This window comes from Clavelina lepadiformis, chromosome 5 (genome assembly GCF_947623445.1).
Source record: "Clavelina lepadiformis chromosome 5, kaClaLepa1.1, whole genome shotgun sequence".
Lineage (NCBI taxonomy): Eukaryota > Metazoa > Chordata > Ascidiacea > Aplousobranchia > Clavelinidae > Clavelina > Clavelina lepadiformis.
The window spans coordinates 18557167-18580536 of NC_135244.1; the positions used below are offsets into that span (position 1 = coordinate 18557167).

The 23370-nt window shown below is 35.6% G+C and overlaps 6 protein-coding genes across 10 annotated transcripts; 3 read left to right on the forward strand and 3 right to left on the reverse strand.

The window, feature by feature from the left end:
- The first annotated feature begins 3632 nt into the window (after positions 1 to 3632).
- LOC143460421 (beta-1,3-galactosyltransferase 5-like) lies at positions 3633 to 8670 on the forward strand. Its single transcript, XM_076957916.1, has 4 exons — positions 3633 to 6371; positions 6512 to 6708; positions 7101 to 7255; positions 7930 to 8670. Exons 1-4 carry the CDS (start codon positions 5613 to 5615, stop codon positions 8148 to 8150), a joined length of 1332 nt encoding a protein of 443 aa, XP_076814031.1. The 5' UTR covers positions 3633 to 5612; the 3' UTR covers positions 8151 to 8670.
- Positions 8671 to 10278: 1608 nt separating this feature from the next.
- On the reverse strand, positions 10279 to 12718 carry LOC143460422 (rho-related GTP-binding protein RhoA-B-like). 5 transcript variants are annotated; one of them, XM_076957921.1, is made up of 4 exons: positions 12033 to 12051; positions 11610 to 11861; positions 11287 to 11495; positions 10279 to 11135 (listed from the first exon to the last, which is right to left on the reverse strand). In XM_076957921.1, exons 2-4 carry the CDS (start codon positions 11838 to 11840, stop codon positions 10916 to 10918), a joined length of 660 nt encoding a protein of 219 aa, XP_076814036.1. In that variant the 5' UTR covers positions 11841 to 11861; positions 12033 to 12051; the 3' UTR covers positions 10279 to 10915. The 5 variants fall into 5 exon arrangements, with proteins under 5 accessions (XP_076814036.1, XP_076814035.1, XP_076814034.1 ...); XM_076957920.1 differs by lacking the exon at positions 12033 to 12051 and adding an exon at positions 12156 to 12718 and having other exon boundaries at positions 10280 to 11135; XM_076957919.1 differs by lacking the exon at positions 12033 to 12051 and adding an exon at positions 12097 to 12718 and having other exon boundaries at positions 10280 to 11135; positions 11610 to 11864.
- A 760-nt stretch (positions 12719 to 13478) lies between these two features.
- LOC143459486 (rho-related GTP-binding protein RhoA-B-like) lies at positions 13479 to 14907 on the reverse strand. The gene is made up of 3 exons (XM_076956671.1): positions 14677 to 14907; positions 14332 to 14540; positions 13479 to 14120 (listed from the first exon to the last, which is right to left on the reverse strand). The coding sequence occupies exons 1-3, from the start codon at positions 14842 to 14844 to the stop codon at positions 13901 to 13903; spliced, it is 597 nt and encodes a 198-aa protein (XP_076812786.1). The 5' UTR covers positions 14845 to 14907; the 3' UTR covers positions 13479 to 13900.
- An 805-nt stretch (positions 14908 to 15712) lies between these two features.
- On the reverse strand, positions 15713 to 17178 carry LOC143459999 (ras-like GTP-binding protein rhoA). Its single transcript, XM_076957348.1, has 3 exons — positions 16963 to 17178; positions 16623 to 16831; positions 15713 to 16497 (listed from the first exon to the last, which is right to left on the reverse strand). The coding sequence occupies exons 1-3, from the start codon at positions 17128 to 17130 to the stop codon at positions 16284 to 16286; spliced, it is 591 nt and encodes a 196-aa protein (XP_076813463.1). The 5' UTR covers positions 17131 to 17178; the 3' UTR covers positions 15713 to 16283.
- Positions 17179 to 20083: 2905 nt separating this feature from the next.
- Positions 20084 to 21166, forward strand: LOC143460001 (large ribosomal subunit protein uL16m-like). The gene has a single exon (XM_076957350.1). It carries the CDS (start codon positions 20128 to 20130, stop codon positions 20878 to 20880), a length of 753 nt encoding a protein of 250 aa, XP_076813465.1. The 5' UTR covers positions 20084 to 20127; the 3' UTR covers positions 20881 to 21166.
- Positions 21167 to 21203: 37 nt separating this feature from the next.
- On the forward strand, positions 21204 to 22309 carry LOC143460000 (transmembrane protein 231-like). Its single transcript, XM_076957349.1, has one exon. The coding sequence runs from the start codon at positions 21214 to 21216 to the stop codon at positions 22141 to 22143; it is 930 nt and encodes a 309-aa protein (XP_076813464.1). The 5' UTR covers positions 21204 to 21213; the 3' UTR covers positions 22144 to 22309.
- Positions 22310 to 23370: the final 1061 nt, after the last annotated feature.

Sequence of the window (23370 nt, forward strand, 5' to 3'; positions counted from 1 at the left end):
CGCAATTTAGAAAGGAGTCAGTAACAGAATAAGCTCCAGTTGACATACGGCCTGGGACCATCAACAACGAGCAAACAGACAACTGCCGCACTTTCATAAAATTATTCAAATCTTTTTAAAAGTTTTTCTTGACACCGGTATTTATTTTGTTTATTAACATAAAACAACAATACCATCATACACATAGGTACCAAGAAAATATACATACAAAATGAAAAGTTTAATTAGCAATCTTTCCGGGCAAGGTAGGCAAACATTCCACTTGTTATGGTGATCTTTCATCTTGCTTAATCGCTTCTCTTCTTTCAGATTTTTCAATACAATTCAACAACAGTTCAAACATCTCTACACAAGGTTTAAGTTTTGAATATTTGACCTTGTTAATCGTAAATGGGGAAATAAGAAGTAAACAGTCTAAACAGTCTAACAGTCTACTCTTGTTTACTTAAAAGCTGTGAGAACAACTCAAGCGCTCAGTCAACCGATTTAAAACATTTTCCCAGAATAAAACGGTTTGTGTACAATATATATATACATGTAGTGTATAGTTTCAACACTGTTTGCGCAAAACACGTGTAATTCAGTCTCAGAGATTCCAAAGGCAAAAAGCGCCTGATTTGTAACTGTTGCCCTCAAGTTAAGTTTTATTTCAAAAGAGCGAAGCTTTGTCTCTATTGTTGCGCAATACTGGGCGCAACATAATTCGTTCCAAAGTTGTTCGGGCGTACAGCAACCAAGTTCTTTATCCTAGATTTTCTGGACCTTGCCCATATTTGGCACCGGTATGTAAACGCTTTGTCGTGTCTGTACAACGGTTTTGCGCCACCTAGCGGCAGATTTTCCATGGCTGTTATCGCTTAAACCCCATTCTTTATATAACAAAAACAAGGAAGGAACGTATAGCTAAAGCATTGTATATTCGAAAAAACGTAAGTCTATCGGATCTTTATGTTCAATGGCATATATTCAGATATGAATCAACTCACATCTTTTTTTTGCCATCTCACAGACTTGACCCAACTGTTGTTTCAATGGTGGGTGAGTACCCCTAGGCACTGGGCAGCCACCTGCAGGAAAATAACATCACACTCGGTGAAAATTTAAATTGATTAACTCGATTATGGTTATAACATGTTCTCTTGTAAAAACATGACATTTCTTTACAAATTTCATTTAAGTGTTAGCTAATTTAGGGTTCATCAAAAGACTTTCCTCGTCAAGACAAATGCCTAGAACTTTGTTTGACGGTGACATTCGTGAATTTATTTGAAGCATTTCTACGTCGCATCACGTGATAGAAACGACTCTATACAGTAATAAACGTTTTTCCGTCACTTAAAGTCGTAAAACGTCAACGTTATCTGCAAAACTGCCTCTGATTAGTGCTGGTGCATGAAGCGATTTTACAATGATGTTGCTACCTCCTTTGCTTGCTGGTCTAACAAAACTGATAATTGCACAAGAACATCAATGCCCATGTTTGTAATTACTGGTAAAATCCTCCATGATTAATAGAAATTGTTTCCTACACGTCAACCATTAATTTTTACTGTATTTAAAATTATTTTATTTATAACTAATACGGTACTGTATAATTAACATTTTAATTCCAACTTCAAGCGCTTCGTGTATAAGAATATTTAACAAACATTTTTCTATCTCAGTAATAACTCGGTGCTCAGAAAACTGCTTCGAAAACCGTTTATTCTTTGCAACAATTGTTTAAAACAATTGCAATTTGCAACAATTGTCTTTGCAGCAATTTTTTCTTGAGGGTTTTACTGCCGGTTGAATAGTGAGATTACTATGTTTGCAAACACTTGTTTACATTGTTGAATGATGTCGTCATAATTGTCTTTTGTTTGACAATTGCCGTCACATGATTGACGCGCGACTGCCACATGTCAGACAGGACAGGGCACATAATAAATTTTCCGATTTGGTTTTTAGCATCGTCACAACAACTGTCGCAAAGGTTATTTCATATTTTCAACTTTCGGCGAGGTGGCAGATTTTGTTTCATCGTTTATTGGTATCATGGTAAGGATTTGAAATTTACATATTAAAAACTTTAATTATGTTTTGTAATCAGTGTGCATAATTGTCTTAAAGTCAAATATTGCCCAAGTGGCTGACTAACGAAACTGAGCTCGTCAGAAGGCGCACGTGTCAGTGATGCTTTTCACAAGTATAACGTCCCTCCTATAACCAAGTATTAAAAACTGCTGTTTAAGAACTTCATTGGAATGTATTGCAAGCAGGTATTTGCTTTCTTGACAATTAAGGTTATTTAAAAAAGAAACTTCTTAATGACAAACAAGCAAAACATGCTGTTTTACGTCAGCAAATTTGATAAGAATCGTGACGGTCTTATACCAAAAGCAAACGTACCCTTGCACATTACGTGGGCTTGTATTGTTACGTTGTTTTCTGTTTGGTTTGACGTGCCTTTCTATTTTCTGCCTTCGGCCAGAAGCAATGATAATTGTGATTACGCCATGTCCGTTGTCGAACGAGTGACATTCTACCGATGCCTGTACTGCTGTGTAGACGTGCCTAGTTTTTACCATTTTATGAAATACAATCCTATAGTTAACTGCAGGTCACTTCGAACCAGCACTAGAAAAAGGCCGGTAACATTAAATGCGCTACAAGTGAACAAAACGTGCTTTTACGTGCACTACGTGCGCTATGAACTGTGTTCTTAATGCGATTTTGGCATGATTACGTCACAAACTGTACCAAACTTCTCATATGCCCCGAAAGATACTCACGTTCGAAGTGCACGTATAGCCCGCATAAAGCTTAGTCTAGCAGCCTACTCTGGTCAGTGCACATAGGCTTTGTAGCGCAAATAGTATTAAAAGTTCACGTAGCTCGACATAAAGTCTATGACTCTCTGGTGTACGTAACATAACCTTGCAGTGTAGCACGTGACGCAATTAACTCTTCTTCATTGCGTGGTAAGTGCAGTGCCACAACCCTGTATGTTGTCATAGAAACGAGCAAAATATAATGGAAATGAAAAACGATTTTTGAAATATCCGGTTTTTAAAGTGTTGTCCAATAGTAGCTCACTTCTTTGAAAATAATATATGATGTTCATTTAAACAAGATTACTTATTGTTTTCTAGCGGGATGTGAGGATGCCTCCACCACTTTAAAACCTAAAAAAGCGACATTTTTTTCTAATGTTACAGTCATCTAAATAAGTTTAGGCAACTGTACGAATAGGACGATAGAAAAACATTCATGTTAAAATGTAACTAATTTAGTAGACCTACTATTATCGCAGCAGGTTGCTATGGCTACTATGTATAATTTTAGACCATAGCAGACCACATAACGTAATTAAAAGATATGAGAACATGTAGCTATGGCGTGCAAGACGACACGTCGTCAAAATATCACGATTCGCGTGTCAATGACAGAATGACAGCCGCTTAAAAGAAACATATAAATGAGTTATTTTTGCAGCTTCTTTGGCAAAGAGATTATGCGAAAATCACGAAATGGAAACGGAAATATACCTAATCGATCAGAAAATACACGCTCTGTAACAAGGACTCGAAAACAGAAAACGGTTCGCTCCATAGCGATCAGTGAATTATCACCGAGTTTGACAAGTCTGACAAAAACTGTTTTCAGTCCAAAGATGACAAATGTAGGTAGGCAGGAAAAATAAATCACAGACATTCCAACACCAGTACAAAATGTACCACGGTAGAGTTTAAAAAGTATTTTTAAAGTATTGCAACCTTCATTTAGGTTACGAAATTTATGCCAAAGCTTTGAAAATTGTGGTTCCTTTTTACTCGTAAGAAACATTTGACAACTAACATAACCGGTGAAGGCCTATGTAGACGTGTAATAAAATAGGTGAGTCAAGTCAAAGTAAGCTACAGGTGAGGAATCAAAAAAATCAGCAGCCAATTATTCATTTTTGCTTCTGACAAAGTTTTTGAAAAGGCGCACGAGATACATCAAGATTACGCTTTGAATTTTATTTGCGATTTTAATTTGATTTATTGCGATATCGTTGTTGTTGTTCTACTAGTTGTATTCCCAGGGTCACGGAACGATTTTCTACAAAGTTACGAATGGAAAGTGAATTGAAAAACCTTGTATGTCCCATAATGACAATGTTTGTGAAAACACAATCATCGATCTCATCTAACAGAAGAATATGATTAAGGCATTCGAAAATTTCACACGTATGTATTTGATATAGTTACACCTTAAGTTGTTTTGAGGCCAAAGTAAAGTATTCAAACTAGATTTACCAAATGCTGAAGTAGAAAGTAATTAGTGTTTTAGTTCGAAGATAATTTGCAGTAATTTTCATTCGCAGTCACATCTGCACAAAGCGTTTGTATACAGTGTACAACTTGATTTTCACGTAACAGTGCTCTGACAAAGCACAAATGCATGTCTGAAACTATTTATCTTCATAAAATGATGTATTTCTCTGCATTGTATTGCTTTTAGCAAAATCCTGGTAACTGGCGCTTTCACCACTCGAGCAGTTTTGAACAGCAATGCTTCTAACTTGTAGTGGAGTAGATTTTTTCGGGAGTAGCAATACTACTTCTACTTAAGTAACTTATGTGGTTACTTTGACCACCACTGTCTATTGGCACTACAATGGTTTATCTGAGGCTTATGTTTCTACACAGTTTGTGAAGTATAGCGGCGTTATTGTATCTTCACTAACGTTTTAATGAAACGTAAGTGAACAAAGAATTCATTATTGCTTTTGCATACCGAGATCAATAAATGAGCTGTGTGCTATCATAATACGCTACAACCAAATTCACTTCATTATTAGTTTGCTATATACGCTGCATCTAAGTTCTACATGCGAAATTGAACAGGTAGAGTGAACTGTCGATTACGATGAATGCAATAGAGAAACGTCCTGTTGTAGAGCGGTCGCTTCGAATAACTCGTAGTTATACAGATTTCAGTGCTGTTGCTTCAAAACAGATTTCATAGGTTTTATTATTAACAGATGAGCATCTGTTTGCTACTAAATAAAGTAGGTGCTGGCGAAGCTGCCTAACCACTACATATTTTTAAAAGGCCTTGCACCAGTAGGTTTACTGCATGGCAACTAATCTGCGATTTAAGGACAAATGTTCTTGGAATTGCCTTCGCTTTAACAAAATAATCAGCTTTTACTAAAAATGTGGTGCCTTGTGTTCATGACGTATGTTGTTATATTGAGTTATAATATGACAACGATTGTGTCCCTTTAAATATGGCATTATTAACTTTATCAATATTTTAGTTTAAATACAAGTTCAAATACGCTTCATATAAGTTCTATGGTGCTGCGAAGCAAATGGATATGCAATGTAAGTAATATTTCACGCTAAACCTAAAACCGTGGCAGGTAGGTTGTAGGTCGCTCATTGCAGATTGTAGCTATTTCCTGCATTATTTGTTTCTTGTCATTATTTTCTACAAAACATTGAAATATTTGAAAGCTGTATTCTTTGAAATATTTTTTTATGTATGTTATTGTTTGAATTTAGACTCAGTGCAAGGTCTTGCGATCGAAATCTAGTTTAAAAGTTTGCTAAATTTGTCTCTTCCTAAAGAGACATGAAATGAATTTGATGTGTGAAAAAGTTCTCAAACCTCCGTTTTTGGTAAAAATTAAGCTCGTTTTGTGTTGCTTAGTTTTTTGGTGTTTCGTCGACTTCATTGGCATCGATTTCAGAAAAGGCTTGCGTGAGCTTAAACAGGATACGGCATATTTTATTCGAGAAGAAACAATTCAAAACGACCAACTCACCTCTCAACAAGTTTCCAAATATCATAATGAAACCGCAGAAAGCTTAGAAACCCACAATAGCAGCCACGTTTTCAACAATTTAACTGGTTTCAGTTGGGTAAGAAAATTTGAACTGTCCAGCGATTCAAAGAATGTCGAACAATCTGGGCCTGATGGTATTGAATGTACGCTTCCAATTGATTTGACGAAAACTGTATTGTACGATGGTGAAGATACAGAAAACAAGTTTCGGAGCCTTCCGACTAGTTTTCAGAAGTACTTAACCGTACCACAACCACAAGCAAATTGTGGATTTGACAACCTTCTAATCCCATCGAGACATCTCAACAACCAAACTATCGACATGATCTTCTTGGTAAAGTCTGATCCTCAGCACTTTTTAGGCAGAAAACTTATCAGAAACACCTGGGCGTTCATAAAATCTATTCGTGGGATGACTTTTGCTACAATTTTTTTGGTCGGAACAACTAATTCCAGCGAAAAGCAAAGCTCCTTGAAGGCGGAAAACGAAAGATTTGGTGATTTACTTCAATGCAACGTAACAGACACATACAGAGCGTTACCGCTAAAGGTGATCACTTTATGCTTTTATTTATAGTATATATATATAGAGAGAGAGCTAGGTATTATTCAAAGTCTTTTTTTTATCTTAAAAGCTTAAGAAAAACCTCTTTTGCTTAAACCTATCGTACAGTATATGTTTTGACCCAGATGTTGGCCGGGTTTGGGTGGATTTTGAAAACCGGCGTGAGAGCAAACCTTGTCACAGTCACGGATGATGATTGCGTCATGAATGTTTTAGACATCAATACTTGGTATCGGGAGACCTTAATTGAACCTTTCGACTTGTTCTGCGGATTGCGTTTCAACCCAACGGGAAAACCTATTAGATGGACTCAAAGCAAATGGTATATCTATAAGCTGTATCATACTATCGATAATTTACTGCTAAGAGCTTTGAAAAAAGTTTATTAACTATTTGACCGGAAGAGAAGTAAGCTTACAACTATAACATCGCATCACACACGGTTCATAGTTGCACAATTATGGGCAAGCTCGAAATTGCGAGTCTGATGTCTTCGCTTTGGTGAAATCCTCATTACGTCTGCAAGCTGTGAGTAACCGTAAACTTTATCACTTGTTGTATGCATCAAGAGTAAGATTTTGGGGAATCGATGCGACCAATGTTTGCCGGAAAACACTTCCTTTCATATGGCAGTTACAAAATTCACTTTGTCCAGTGATCGAGGTAACCCTGTCCGCATCTTTCAACTAACGATGATTTTTATTCATTCTTTAGGTATATACGTACTCAGGTCTATTCCGGCAAGTTTTATCCTCGATTCTGCCAGGGGCGAATGTACATCTTGCCCCTTCCGCTCATGCGCGACTTATATTGCATGTCTGAAGTCACTCATAAGGGGGATTTCCACCTTGAAGACGTGTATATAACTGGTATGTGATTGGTTGAAAATGTACAATGAAGCAACGTTTCCTTTTTTTTTATTCAAAAATCTGTAATGAGCTGCAATAAGGCTTCAGCTAAAATCCATATAGTTGTCATCAGAATAACAAAGAGTAGCCTATACATCACAACACGAATTATTTCAGGCTTAATTATAAGCAAGTAAGTTATGATTGTCTTGTGCTATTAACCGAAGTATTTGAAAAATAACGATTGTTTCCCACATCGATTGGATTGAAACTTGCATATACAAAACCTCTGCAAAATATTTTTATCTGATTTTGGGAAATTTAGATGTCTTGGTTACTTAATTGTAAAAATGAGGTATATTGCCATCTGATATGGTATAATAATAGAATCTTGATTTGCCGCACATGAACTAATCAACATTTTCTTTCAATATATTTGTTTTTGATTCGGCTTATACTTGATGCATTGCATCGCAAGTACGCCCAATTTCTATTTTTTACACGTGTTTCTTTCTCATTTTGCTTACTTTATATCAAACATGTAGAGTTATTCTACGCCCTGTCAAATAAAATTACCTCTAATTTTTATTAGCTTATATACGCAACTTGCCTGGTATTTTAGTTATTCAATATAGGCAATGCCAAATTCTTTTTACTTATTTTCTTAAATTTAACAAAATTACTTTTTTTCACAGGTATATTACGGGAAAAATCAGGTCATCCAAGCATTAAGCATGTGACAAGAAACGGAAGGGATCTTCCGTTCACGTATCATGCAGATAATGAAAATAAAACTGTTTATGAGGAAATGATTTTTAAATGGAAGATTTGGAACGCTTCTCTTCCTTGGGCGGATACAGAAAAAGACACTGGTCTTCCAACAATAATGACATACGCAGGAGCTGAACAGAATTAAGCCAAAAGTGTGGCAATTTGACACGTAGATCTATCTTAAAAAAGACCTCAGTCAGCCACCAAATCCACACTGTGTATTGTGACACCAAACTCTATATATAAACGACGTCTTATTGCGTACTGTGATTAGATATCTGCGTCCCATACCATTAGACAATATATCTATGTTCGTGGACATCCAACCTGCTAGGCTTGCATGGGCGCAAAAAAAACCTTTTCCCCGCTTGTCGGCAACGTATACCATCCCATCTGCTCCACTCCAATTTTTGCTTCCGCAGATAAGTAAACCTGCGACGACTATAACATCTGCACATCCATTTTGTTCTTCCGGACGCACCGCAACTGTTAGAACAAACCGAGAACTCAACCGTCAGTACGTCTCATGCCATAAATGGAAGACAGAGTGATAGAAAAGTCAATCCTAGCACAGTTCAACGTTTTGCTTTCACTCATTCTTTAAAATTTCTCATTAATTCCTGTGTAAAGAGTTACTTCGTTATGAAAGTAAACTCCAAGGTCGAGATGTTTCTTTATCTCTAAGATATTACTGAGGCTATAAACTCTGTGCACCATGGTAGAATTAAAGCAAGGGTGCACAACAAACTTGAGAATTTTAAAATGTTTTGTTGGGGGAGTTTGGTGCATTATGTTATGGTTTCTACGCTATTTAAATCGTTATAAGTCCAATTTCCTGGAAACGCAGCATGCCTATACGGACTTTCCATAGTTTTGGAAAACAACTTGACCAACTTCCTGAAAAGATGCGTTATATTGATCAACTATACATGAAGTAGTTTGGAATCACAAAGTTTTTGTTAAGCTGTCAAAGTTTACTTTGTTGGCTGGTATACGTAAGGTAAAAATAACTGTTCTACTTTAAAAAATTTCCACATTGGCACTTTAAGCTAAACGGCAAATAAGTTTTGTGCGAAGTCGCTGACAATGGTGAGCTGTTGGCCAATGATGCCTGTTGATAAATTCAGCCCTGCCTAAACCCCTGCTATTGTCTGCCTTCCATTGTCTGCCAAGGCACAAGCTACCGCACTTCTGTAGACTACAATGTACTTTTTGGAGAGAACAATCAGTCAATTGCTATTACGTGATAAAATGCATTGTTTTCGTAATGGTCAAAGACCTCGGTAAGATGAATGAATAAAGTTTTTCGCTCTTCGGTCAAAGTGACCGAATTGATGAAAAACATTCTTAGAAATAAGCTAAGACAAACTAAGCACACAACTTAAAAATAAGCACCTTTCTTAGAAGTAAGCACATTAGTATTTTATAAGACATTGTACTTGAAAATAAGCACAAATCTTAGAAATAAGCACGAAATGGTAACACTGCCTATAACTTATTTAGCATTCTGTTTGGCAGTTTTCTATGATGTATTAAAGCCTTTGATAATGCAGTAATTCCTTATTTTTCTTTCTCATTAACAAAGCTGTTCACAATATTAACCATAAATAAGCCGATAAAACAAAAAGCGTTAGGTAATTTTTAACAACGAACAACCAAAAGTTTTTTATGTTGGTTTATGTTTTTTTTAAGTTTAAGTTTATTTTTTTTTCTTGTTTGTTTTTTTCCATAAGTTTTGTTTGGACAGAAGCATTGTATATAAGATATAGGTCTTAGATTCTATGAGCTATCCATACGCAATTCACGTTTTTTACCACGTTTGCCAGCAACTCGGCTTTTAAAGGATAGCTTAATTGTACTTATATAGTCATGATCAGACTAAGTCAGTGATACACTTTAACAACCTCGTTCTTGGTCGATACGTCGGTCTTCACCGGTCAATGATTAGCTTGTATGCAAATATTTCCTGAAGTATTCTGGTAACGTGACCATACCATCATAATTTTGACTTTTCAATTCGAAGAAGTAAAGATCAAATATTTGAACAAATTTTAGGGCATTTGATCTAATGTTGTTACAGAATGGATACTTCTGTTGAAATACATTTCAGTCGAATCCTTTAGAAATCAGTGAGAATACTCTTTTGGCCATTACTCAAACTTTGTATATACCATAGCTGAGGATTGAAAAGTGAATATGAAGAATTTGTTATTAATGTAGATTGTACGGAGACTTATATGTTGGCTAATGTTATATTTAGCCACAATAAGGATTAATTATACTTGCAACAACAAAGTTTTTCTGATGTTCTGATTTTGCTGACTTATCATACTGTAAGTTCAAATTTAAAAAATTGTTAAATTATATTACTGACCTCATGAGAAGATGTATAGATATATCATGTTTTCTGTCATGAATACATGTTTTATTGTGACGTAATTATTTATCACTTGGTATATTGTACCATAATAACTATACATTAATAGTCACCATGGAGATATAATTGAATTATAGTTTCACTTCAAAGTCTTTTTTATCAAAATATCAAACAGTGATTTATTTATTATCTCTGGATGCAGCTTCACTAAGACGCGATCGAAACCGATGAAATAACAACGTAATAAATATACACTATAAGGAAGAAGGTACCAGTAAACAAGTTTGAAAGTATATCAAACTCTGCATTAACAAAAACTGTTATAATACTTACAGTGAAACAAAAACAAGGTGTAAGCAATCACATCGCAATCAGCAAGGTTCACATTTTCATCTTGTAGACATGAAACGACTCTAGATGAGCGAAACTTTATCAAACACGCTTCATAACCTTACCATAAACACTTGGAAAATCTCTGAAAAACAGCAGAATTACGGGCGAAAGTTTTTTCGGTCATGTCCCACAGCGGAGGTTTACCATGGAAGGCAGCATTTTAAAGTCTTTTCCTTTTTCGCTAACTTCGCATCGTCAACGAAAGATGCGGCAAACTCAAATACATCTCTTACGCCATCGTTCTGTAAAGCGGAACATTCTTTGTAAGACACGGCACCGACCGATGTCGCCAAAGCTTGACCTCGTTCGAAGGTCACATGGTTTAGGCTGGAAAGTTTATTCGTGATCACTTTGTCAAGCCTGAAGACCATAACAAAAAGTCACCTGCTTGTGTATTGGAAAGATTATTTAAAAAGAAACACGTAACATAATAATATTTGTCTGTAAATCTTACACTAGCGCTCAAACATTACGTGTTTACGTGTCCAACTTGTAGCTGAGACCAAATCACCTTAAATCTTTTTTCATTCCAACCAAAATAACTGGAACTCTCGGACAAAAATGTCGCACTTCTGGCATCCATTTCTCTTCAATGGTCCCCAGCGTTTCTGGTGAACCAATGGAAAAACATAGAAGTAATACGTCAGTTTGAGGATAAGAGAACGGTCGCAGTCGATCATATTGCTCGTTCCCTGCAGTGTCCCACAGCAAAAGCTCTGTCTAAATATGTTTTACTAATTAAAAACTTCATCATAAAAAGTACAATAATAATGTTTGTATATACGCATACAAAATTGTATAACATAATCAAACCAAATAGAGTTAGTACTTTACCGATATTGCCTTTGCCTGAATAGTTAATTTGTAAGTATCGAATGCCGTTGGAATATACGTCTCCTGAAACGTTTCCTCCATAAACGTCGCAAGAAGACAACTCTTGCCACAACCCGCGTCGCCAACAAGGACCAACTTTTTTGCTGTCAATGCCATCTTTTCAGCCATGGTTTGTACATCTCGCTCTTTCCTGTCCATCTTTATTTTCCGTTTGCGTAAAAATGACGTCATTTATCGGTGGCCGACGTTTACCTGCTATTTGAGGACGTAAATTTCTCATGTCATTACAAAAGCATAAGTTACGACTTGTTAGTTACTCGCATATCAAAGTTTAACCATAAGCTAACATTTTATCTGATGTAAGCTATACTGTATATTGTACATGGTTTGTCGTATAGGTCTATGTTAAGTTATGATTTATACCTATCGGTGCTGTTTTTAAGTCCTATATCATAAGAATCAGCTTAAACAGATCTATTTCTCATACCTTGGTTGTTTTAGTTTAAAAGCTACTTCAACGACTAAACTGTAAACAACTCAACTCACCAAAGGTAAGACGGGTGTGAAAAGACCACGTTTGTTTACATTACAGGTTTGCAACCTGCTCGGAAAGAAGCTGACTAATGCTAAACCGTGCAGATCGCCAAACTACTTCAACTAAACTGTTTCCTCTGACAGTTTTGGCTGTAACTCTTCTCATTTATACGTGCAGTCCAGAAACAACATATGGCATAACAACAGTGGGTTTGAAATAGCCCTGCTTTAACTACTCTAGCAATTAAAACAATCACAGCAGAAATGCTTCTGATATTTCTGTTAGGTCTGTATTCATATTACTATGCAGAAGCAGGAGACTAAATACAGGCACGGAAGACGATTGGCCTCTAACCAAGGAGCTAAAAATCCTTTATGTTCTAATACCCAACTATTCTAACCTGGAATCAGTTTACTATAACGTCCGGTATCACAGTAGGTCCACGTAATCAGCACGTAATTAACCACATGTTGACGATAGACTTACACCCTGGTAGGTCTAGAGCAGGTAAATGTGGGCTCTGTACAGTGCACTCAGAATACAGCACAAAGTATAATTAAATTTCCACAAATGAATGCGATATCTAAATATAACGACACGAAGTTGAACACGACACTCTGTGCATCCTATGTGACGTCGTGACTAACACGCAACTTGTACATCTTGCTTGCACAAAAATATCAGAAATGTGATTAAAACTGTACTGCACTAGCCTATATCTAGTATCAATGCCTCGAAATAGTGACGGATCCGATGCATATTTGCACCATGCTTACCATAGAGCTACACAGCACTCAATAAAATGCTGGTGCGAAACTGGGGTGTTGAAATTTACTGTTCATGGTGACTGGTGAGATTGACAATCTCGACTCTCGAGTCACATACTCCATTTATTATATGCTAACTTCATTAATTAAACAATTAAAACCAAATCTGAACAAAGAAGTCAACTGGTTTTGGCCTAGTTTGGAAACCTGTTCTGCATTTTGGCATTTCATTATATTCAATTCGTCTCGCACATTCCATCTTGCCGGGATCGATTCGAAGTAGAAAAAATAAAGGTGCTTACTCACTATTAGACGTTTTGCGTATTTTATTATATGATCATCCTTATGTCAGTGAAGGTATACGAAACAACATGTTAGTTCAACAGCATCTTATGAATAGCCTACTTCTACAATTGTTATGGGAATTGCAGCTATGTTGTATAACAGCTGGCCAGAACTAGCGAAAGTTTAGGAGAACTGCCTCCAAAAGAACAAACTTTTTCTGTTTGTGAATGAAAAATTTAATAGTATAACACCTCAGCAGTAAATCACTAAACACAACTTGCGCGTTATAGCTGTGTAATTTTATTCATTTTTAATTTTACATATAAAACAGTAAAAAGTATTAGCAATATCATTCGTTGAATTGTTGAATAAAAAATAACAGCGGTACGAAACTCCATGCATGCAATAAACGTTTAAACAGATTAGAATTTTATAAAATACTTAACTCAAAGTACAAAAAGAAGAAGAGCACACCAAAGACAAATGTTAATGCATTGTTGCTGCTGCTACCAACAATAGTATGTTGATATAAGCTCTACAAGCACATGACATGACCAGACCCTAAACTTGCAAAATTTATGATCGATGCAACCGATTTGAAAGGTTTCAAACTTCTCTCATCACCGTAGTTTCCGTCAAATAAATCCGGATTGGAATTTGTTAGTGAACCCTCATTATAAACTCGAGGCCCGCTTGAAAGTTATTCACACTAAACAGCATAAGGGAGGTCGAGGTCTTCGTTTCTTTTTTGTTGTTACGAGTTTGGCGGCAAATTCAAAAATCTCTGTGACGCCCTCATTGTTCAAAGCGGAACATTCCATGTATGTAACTGCACCAGTGGATGTCGCCATAGCTTGACCATGTTCAAAACTTACTGGTTTTTGGTTTTGGTTTGGCAGTTTTTGAAATACTGTTTCGTCAAACCTTAATAAAAAATGTTTAAGGAAAATGATTTTTTAAAGGTTTTTGGTTAGACCCTATTATTAACAAAGCTACAGTGCAGCTTTTTATTTTATAAATATATTTTACGTTTATAAATATACTGGAATCATGGACAAAATATTTAGAGCTTTTATACAGCTTGTTGTATTTATGGACACTATAATCCACCAATCTATACAGCAAAAGAACGTACCTCAGATCTTTTTTTGTTCCTACAAGAATGACAGGAACTTTTGGACAAAAATGCTGTAATTCTGGAATCCATTTCTCACGGATGTTTTGCAACGAGTCAGGCGAGTCAATGGAGAAGCAGGCCAGCAAGACATCGGCATCAGGGTAAGAAAGTGGACGAAGTCTGTCGAAGACTTCTTGGCCTGCGGTGTCCCACAACGCAAGCTCCACCTGACAAATATCTTAGTAAATACGCAAGTGCGAAAATTAAATCAAGCATTTTTGCGATATTTTCAGGCGAAATAAACGGCAACGTTAGATCACGTGCTGATTGTTATGAGCATTATAACACTTAAGTTGTTGTTACCTGAATGCTATTAACTTCGATGTCAGCAACGTACGTCTCAAATACAGTTGGAACGCAAACTTTCGGGAAGTTACCAGTGGAAAAAACAACTAGAAGACAGGTTTTGCCGCAACTTCCGTCTCCAACAACAACCAATTTTTTTCTTGTCTTCGGAATTTCTTTTGCCATAACTTCAGTTAAACTTCTGTAGTTGATCAGCAATAACGCAACTTGAGGAACGTTCTTCTACCGGTGACAATAGCGAGTGATGAGCCATTCAGCCAATCGTCAAATATATAGCCGCCTTGGCCTTTGTTCTATAAATAAACTGGCCACATGTGGCGCTGTCGAGTAGTCAATAGTCGCCTACTGTTGCTAAAAATAGTAACGAAACTGGCGGTTCGTTTTCAAGCGTTTGGGTTTCTAAAAATTTAAGCAGTTGTCTTTATTGCTTTGTTAAACAATAAATGAAATATGATAGTTATTGTGAAAGGCACCAAACAATCGCACACACTGTTTCACACAATGGTGCAAGCCCTGTACTTGTATTCTGCACAAAAATTCGTTTTTAAAATCAGCCAAGCGAATAGACGTTTTTTGTTATTTATATTTTTTTTTCAAATCGTAAATTTTTAGATATCTAAATATATCTTTCGTAGCTATAACTTACTTATTTCGTAATTTATTATAAGTTACAGTTTAAATCCTTAAAATCAATTTTCATTTTATGTGCATTTTAACGACAACTTGTAAATTGCATCAGTCATTGTTAATTTTAACTTGTAAGAAAAATATGTTTTAAAAATGTGGCATTCTCTTTGATGTTATATTGCTGAGAATGTTATGTTTTAAAAACCAATTGTAAGGAAAACTTTTTGCTTTTCTTATTTAATTCCACAAGAATTGGGAACTACTGACTTAAAGCTCTGTTACTGCTGTTCTATTACTGATAGAACAAGGAAATTACAAAATAACAACCCAGACTTCAACGAACTTACATATTTTCTGAGTTAACAGTGACCTACATATCGGCTAGACGTTTGGAAATGTAAAAGGATTCAGGAAAAACTTTTATTTCTTGTAATACGAAAAAAAGTAAATAACGAGGAGTAATTTTTGCAATATATTGTCAATACAGTGTTGGATGTTGACTAAAACCACTACTGTTATACGGAAAAGTAGTAACAAGCAAAAAATAAATTTAAATTTCAAGAACGCACACAAAATACAAAGAATCAAAATGAACAACAGCCGATACTGAGAGCATATAACTTTTAATTGTTGGAGCAAAAAACTAAAAAAATATAATTTGTAAAAATGACATGTAGGCCTATTACAGGGCCAAATAGCGATGTGTGAAAAACATGTTATTGTGCAATTTCATAAATAAACAACAAAAGTAATTATATACAAAACAACACAAGAAAAGAAAAAACGGAGCAGTTTTGCGACAGCCAATTTGGATTTAGTTAGCTTAAAAGCAATCACACTGAAGTAAATGATTTCTGATGAAAACACAACACTCCATGCATGGTCATCTTGTCACATCTTTCTGTCTCCCTCAAGGGAGCGGGCCAAAATTTAATTTCTTCGGTTTTATAACACAAAGTTGAATACCTGCCTTGTTTTCAAATTATACAACATCCTGCAGAATTTGATTTTTTCTTCTTAGTTATGTGATGGGCGGCAAAATCAAAGATCTGTCTTACACCATCGTTATGCAAAGCTGAGCATTCCATATAGGCAATGGCGCCGATAGATGTCGCTGTAGCTTGTCCTTGTTCAAAACTCACTGGTTTTTCTTGTTTGCATGCCAATTCTTTGCGAGTGGCTTCGTCAAATCTGCAGTGAATATCAGAAGCGAAGTAGGAGAAATTAAGAATTAAAATATAATAATAAAAAATAATACAAAAATTAGACAAAGAAAGAAACATTGTCGAAATATTTAATTTCAAAAAAATTCTAACCTTAAATCCTTCTTCGTTCCAACCAGAATTACTGGAACTCTGGGGCAAAAATGTCGCACTTCTGGCATCCATTTTTCATAAATATTTTCTAAGGAATCGGGCGAGTCAATGGAAAAGCAAGCCAGCACCACGTCCGTATTTGGATAAGAAAATGGTCGAAGTCGATCGTAATCTTCTTGTCCTGCAGTATCCCACAGAGCCAGTTCAACCTGAAAATTAAAATAAAGTTTCAGGTTAAAAATTCAAAAGTGAAGTTTTTCAGGTTTTAGTTTACTTTTCACAGGCACTCATTACATGTGGTAAATTGCGAACTATTAAACACGAAAAATATGTGTTTTACCTGTTTTCCTTTGACTTCAATATCAGCAACATACGTCTCAAATACAGTTGGAACATAAAATGTTGGGAACTTGTCTCTTGAAAATACCATAAGAAGACAAGTTTTCCCACAACTTCCATCCCCAACAACAACCAACTTTTTTCGCATCAATGACATTTCACTCGGCATATTTTGTTGGTTTGACACCTTCGTTGACCAGCAAAATTTTTATTTCAATACCTTTGTTGTACTAGTGTGAAGAGCAAGTAATGACGAATCTAAATCGATAGTCAGCTTTATAGCTCTGTTGGGCTGTTCTAAAAATATATTTAACACTAGTGTCGCACTTTGTTACTGACGTCATTTTTACGCAAGAGCGGGTTCTGGTTGATGATAGATTACTAAAAATAGAAAACACAGCAATAGATTTTCAGATAACGTTAGTGTGCTAAGTTTTAATGAAAATAATCTCATTTATTTATAGATAATTGCCAAACTCTTATGAAATTAAAAATTTCATATTTTTATTTTATGAATTAGCATTTTATTAACCGCTAAAAATAAATCAGTTTTGTAAGTATTTAAATATTTCATATAATTAATCAAAACGTAGAAAAGGTTAATCCACTAAAAATAGATTACTGTTATTATATTCGTAAAATAGTTTATATTGTATGAAATATAACTTTTAAACTTGCTTATAGTATTTTTTGGAATTAAAAAAAAGACTTTTACCGCGTATATATAAACATAGTATTTTGCATTTCATGATTTTTTATTTTTTATGTTCAACTTTTCTATGAAACCCTGGTGTTTATTTGAGTGCTTAACATTCCTGTGAGGTAATGCGAATTTAGCGTTACAAGCTCAGTGAATAGTGATTAGACCTAGTGTGCTAGTACTTGTACATAGTGGAAAATCGTTAAGTAAACAATTTTGTTAACTGACTTTAACTGGGAAATTGGGTATCAAGTAAACCAATTAAAAAGCAACAAATCACCAGGATATGATGATACACCGGCCTGGATACTAAAATATTGCAAATATGTAACCTCTGAACCACTAGCACATACTTTTAACCAAGCCGTAAACGCCGGTATCTATCCACCAGAACTTAGAATAGCCAAAGTGATCCCTGTGTACAAAAAAAGAACCAAAAATGATCTTAATAACTATCGAACAATTACTCCCAAGTTAAATAAAATATTTCAAAAAAATTTATACTGTGGACTTATATACTTCATTAATAATAACAAAATTTGGCACAATAACCAGTTTGGTGAATAACCAGTTTACATGTGAATGGTGTTTCTTGACCTTGAAGCTTTTGATACTGTACCTTATAGGCAATTACTTATGAAATAAAATTGCTATGGCAGGGTCAGTATTAGGGCCCCTGGTATTTCTGTTGTATATAAATGATCTACCCAACAGCACTTCCCATGGAACAAGACTATTTTCTAGTGATACAGTGTTATACAATTTATATTTAAACATTGAAGAAATCAGAAAACAAATCACAATCGAACTTGATAAGGTAAAAATTTGGTAAAAATTAAAAACTTTCTTTAACTTATAATAAAACTTTTTTCATCATAATAACACCTAAAAACTGCAAATGGCAAGAAGTAAACCTGGCCATAAGTGGCAAAAAAAAGGAAAGAGCTACCAAAATTAAATATCTAGGCATAATACTAGATGAACAACTTAAATAAAATTATCATGTTGAAAAGCTTTGCAAAAAACTTGTCAAAAAAGTGCATTGTCTTGTACAAAATTCGACAATTTATTAATAAAAAGATTTTGATGATGTTAGACCAGGGCTACTCAACTATTTTTAGCAAAGGTCCAGTTACAAAAATTCAAAATTTGCTTAGGTCTGTTATAACTGTCATGAAATAACTTACAGTCATACAAATGTATTAAAATACGGTATATAATATAATAATTCTCTGGATGGGTATTAATTTACCACTTACATACTCGCTGATTAATTGAATAAGCAGGAATAACAAAGCTAATGATGAACGATTTCATTCGCGTAAATACTGAGACAGATAAAGTTCGGATTCAACATTGAAAAGGTCCACATTCGGACCACGGTCCGCCAGTTGAGTAGCCCTGTGTTAGGCTATGGTCTAGTTTATAGTGCTTTACAATATGGTCAGTCAGACCTCGTTAATCCGGACCCCGAAGAATTGTAATACCCGTTATCTGACACAAAACTGCCGGGAGGGGTTTTCTTCCTATGAATTTTACCCCTTTAATCCGGAAACCCCACTGTCCGACTCCGACACAAAAGTTTTGGAATAAATGTGCTAAATCAATAGCTATTCTGAATATATCTCAAATCTACCTATTACAGACAAGCAAATTTATGCATAACTATTACACAAATCATCTTCCCCAAATATTTAATGACTATTTCAGCAAAATCTAAACGATACTCAAATACAATAATAGATCATCACAGGGCAACTTATTCTTGCCCTGAACTAAAACTGTAAAAGGTAAAAAGAGTTAACATTTCGAAGGCCCAATTTTTGGAATAAACTACCAAGCAATATGAAAAAATCAAGTCTCATAAATATTTCTCATATCAATTGAGAAGTGGTCTTGTGCAAGAGAAGTGCTGTTCGGCTAATTAGGTAATAAATGTATGGTTATCAACTTCTTTCTCTGTCTCTGTTTTTATTTTATAGTATTATTTTAATCAATTGAATTTCAGTTTTTTATCCGTTTTAATCGTTTTTTTTTTTTGCAATAGAACCTGAGGCAGATGACCGTGAGGTCGTTTTGCTTATTTTAATCCTATTCGGAGGAATATCTGTATATTTTTGACAAAAATTTATTTATCCGCGCCCCATGTACATTTTGCATTGACCAAAGCTATTTATATTTTTGATTTACAAAACTAGTCGGCACTCACACAATATCAGCCCTGTTGTCTTTCCATAGTTTTTACAAAAACTAGACCAGTTGCTACAACTTTCCAGTCTGGTATTGAAATACTTCGCTGGCCTCTAGGCACACGCAAAATTCCTGACTGAAGGCAAATAAGATTGTGCTGTCTAAAATGGAATAAACAAATTACATAACATGACATTTTACTGTCAGTTCATCATGCTCAACTGTAGTTTGAATTTTTTTTATAAAACTTGCTTTTGTTGCAGGTTATGTCACAAAATGTTGAATGCACATCGTAAAGTATATGCTGGAAAACGAAATTTGTTAACGCATGGTTCACTTTCTGATGTTTTCAGAGTGTTTGTAGCTGGAAGACGTTGGCAGGCAGAAGACTGTGAGCATCCAGATTTGTACAACAATGTGCAAGTGCCTGAAACTCAAAGAACCTTGAAAGTGATGCCCAAAGTCCCTGATAAAGTACCTGTGGATCGAAGGCGAAAAAATTATTTGATCCGAGGGCCCTGTTTAGGGGAAAATGCTCAACTTATGCACGGACAGTTTGGTATTATTGCTCTAAAAGGAGGATTCTTAAAAAGTGGTCACTTTAACCTTATTCAACAAAAAATCAATCGAATGGTGAGAAAAAAGCAAACGCTTTATGCTCACTGGCGACTTGAAGCTCCTTATCACCCTGTCACACGACATCCGATTCAAGCTGTAATGGGAGGTGGAAAAGGAAAAATTTCTCATTACGTGACGCCAGTGAAAAATAGACAAGTAATTGTGGAGGTTGGTGGGAAGGCCCAATTTGTTGAAGTTTATCCCACTCTGAGAAACATTGCAATGTTGCTGCCTGTTCCTGCAATCGCTGTTGACAACCAAATGTTGGAAGCCATGTATGAAGAGGAAAGACGTATAGAAGACGAGAATGAAAACTTCTTTACTTTTCGTGAAATTATTACTAAAAACATGCAGGGAATCCGGTCTAAAATTACCAAGTATGATTTTAGACATTTTGGTAAAATGCGTTAACTCGACCAAGAACTGTTTTGGAGTTGATTACATAATCAAATAGTTGCCTGATTATTTAAAATGTTTTTGCAAGTTTTCAAGATTTATGTATGTGAAAGAAATGCATGCCATTTATTGTGTCATTGCCAACTGCTTTTTTACAAAACAAAAATTTTTCAAGTACATTTTGGCGTCCTACTTTGATATTAAATTTTCAATATACTTGTGATATGGTATTAACAAGAAACCAATATTGCTACTAGGTAATGCACCGTTGTTGACATTTTAACTATCTTGCTTTTCACAGTACTTTCTAGGTGATTAGGTTGTGTTAAATATTGTTAATGAGACAAAATGGCCATATTTGAGATCTACTCCCACCCTGTCTATTACAGGTATAAAGCCAGCATCTGTACAAAGGCAACTTTGTACATAATAGTGTCATTGGGCTTGACATTCATTCCACCCTTGCTAATTGCGTATCGGAGCCAAGGATTTTGGATGACAACCAATACCTACATGGAACAGCCAGATGTTACATTCAAAAAACAACTTATGTTGATTTTAAACAAACCACAACCGGGAGAGTTTCTTGCCTGGAGCACATATTCTAACTTCAATTCTTTACTGGATCAAAACAGTCTTCGAATTCCTATCGTATCATCTGTTGAAAGTGATGTTAATGGGGATGGAAAATTTGATCAGTTGAATTTTACTGTGTCCATTCCGTTAGAATCAACAGAGTCTATCACTTCTTTTGGGTTGCTGTTGATTTTTGATTACAAGTTGTACAGGATGTCAACTCTGCAAATGGAGACGCTTGCATACATCTCACATTCTTCTGTGTCTGCTGGATCGTCATTTGTTACATACGGCGACTTAAGGTTGTACCAGAAAACTCCACTCAGACATCGTGGCGTGGATACAAGGTTTAATACAACTATTGTTGACTCTGCTGATTCTTCTGCATCAACATATGATTTATCGACAATCTTCAGTGCTTATTCCCAAAGAAACCTCACGACTCAGTTTTTAAACAAATACCCTGTGTGGAAGTCTGGAAGAGGGGCCCAACAGCCTTTTACTATTGAAGTGATTATTTCCTACCCAACTGAAACCATCACATACCAGCCAGGCTTTTGGGAGCTCATTAAATGGGGATGGGTGCAGTATGTAACTATACTCTTGTTGTTTCTGTGGGTATTCAGAAAAATTAACATTGCTGTTTTTAGTGAACAGCTATTCAACACCGTTATCGTCCATCCCAAAATAAAACGACACTGATACAGTCTTTAATTCTTGTTTACAAAATGAATGGTGTACTGTGTAGAGGTTATTTTTGTAGCTTTTGTATGGTTTACATTTTATATTTTTATACTTTTTTATGTGCTTCAAGTTATCAATTATGGCACTTTAGTAAGTTTAGCACAAAATAAATTTTTGAACTACATGCACAAGTCTTGCTTAAATTTTGCGAAGTTTCGGGAATGTTTAAATTCATCAATGTGATTTAGTACATCTCGAAAAGAAATTTTGCAGTGAAACTATCATCTCTTCATATGTGTGACAACTTGCTGTCACTAAATCCTTCACCAAATCCGATGACAGTTTAATGAAACGATGGAATTTTTGGCATTTGAAAAGAAAAATTGGCCGGTACTAGTTAGTTTATCTTATCAATCAGGTAGGTCAGCCAGCTGAAGTTTCATTTCCATTTCTTTTAGACCTGCAGCATATTTCGAATTTGGGAATTACCCAAAGCAATCGTTTAGCAAACGAGTTCCAAAAATCGCCTATATTTGTCCTACCATTGACACTCCAGAAACCCCAATGTGTTGAAGTTACAAAACGATTAAAAAAGATGTTTGCAAAGATAGATGTTAATGCGGTTGAAATTTACGAAATATTTAATCATAGCAAAACTCCTGGCCTGAATGGCTGTGCGATTTCTATGTTTATAGATTTTTTTACTGCTCTTTTCCTCTTACTTCGGTGCTGCATGTTGTGTTTGGTTGATTGCGTCAAGTAGGCATAAGGTTGGGATCTTCAAAACAGAAATACTAAGACTCTTTACGTGTAAGTTACTAAACAATTTCCAAACAAGAAAAATTGTGGTAGCAAAGCAAATGTTTAGCACGCCTAGACCTCACAAACTCCAGAAAAGGCCGCACTTTCGCCTCGGCCTCCGATTTCCACCTATGAACTAGGTCGAGGCTGAAAAACATGTCCGCGAGCCACAGTTTGCCTACTTATGAGCTAGGTTATAGCCTTGGCCTTAGCCCCAAGGGTTGGCCGGTCTGTACTTCATGGCAGGATTCACCGAAATCTTGGTTGTGCATGCGTACAACAGCTATAGCCAAGTGTGCACCTCTTCAATCTTTCGAGTCTAGTGCATTCGACTATAGTGCACAACCATGTGAGATGCATTTGTATACTAGACCCCTGCTACCCAAATTATGATGTAATTTGGTTGCGCACTTCTGCACTTGGCCCAATCTTTCTCCAGCAGTC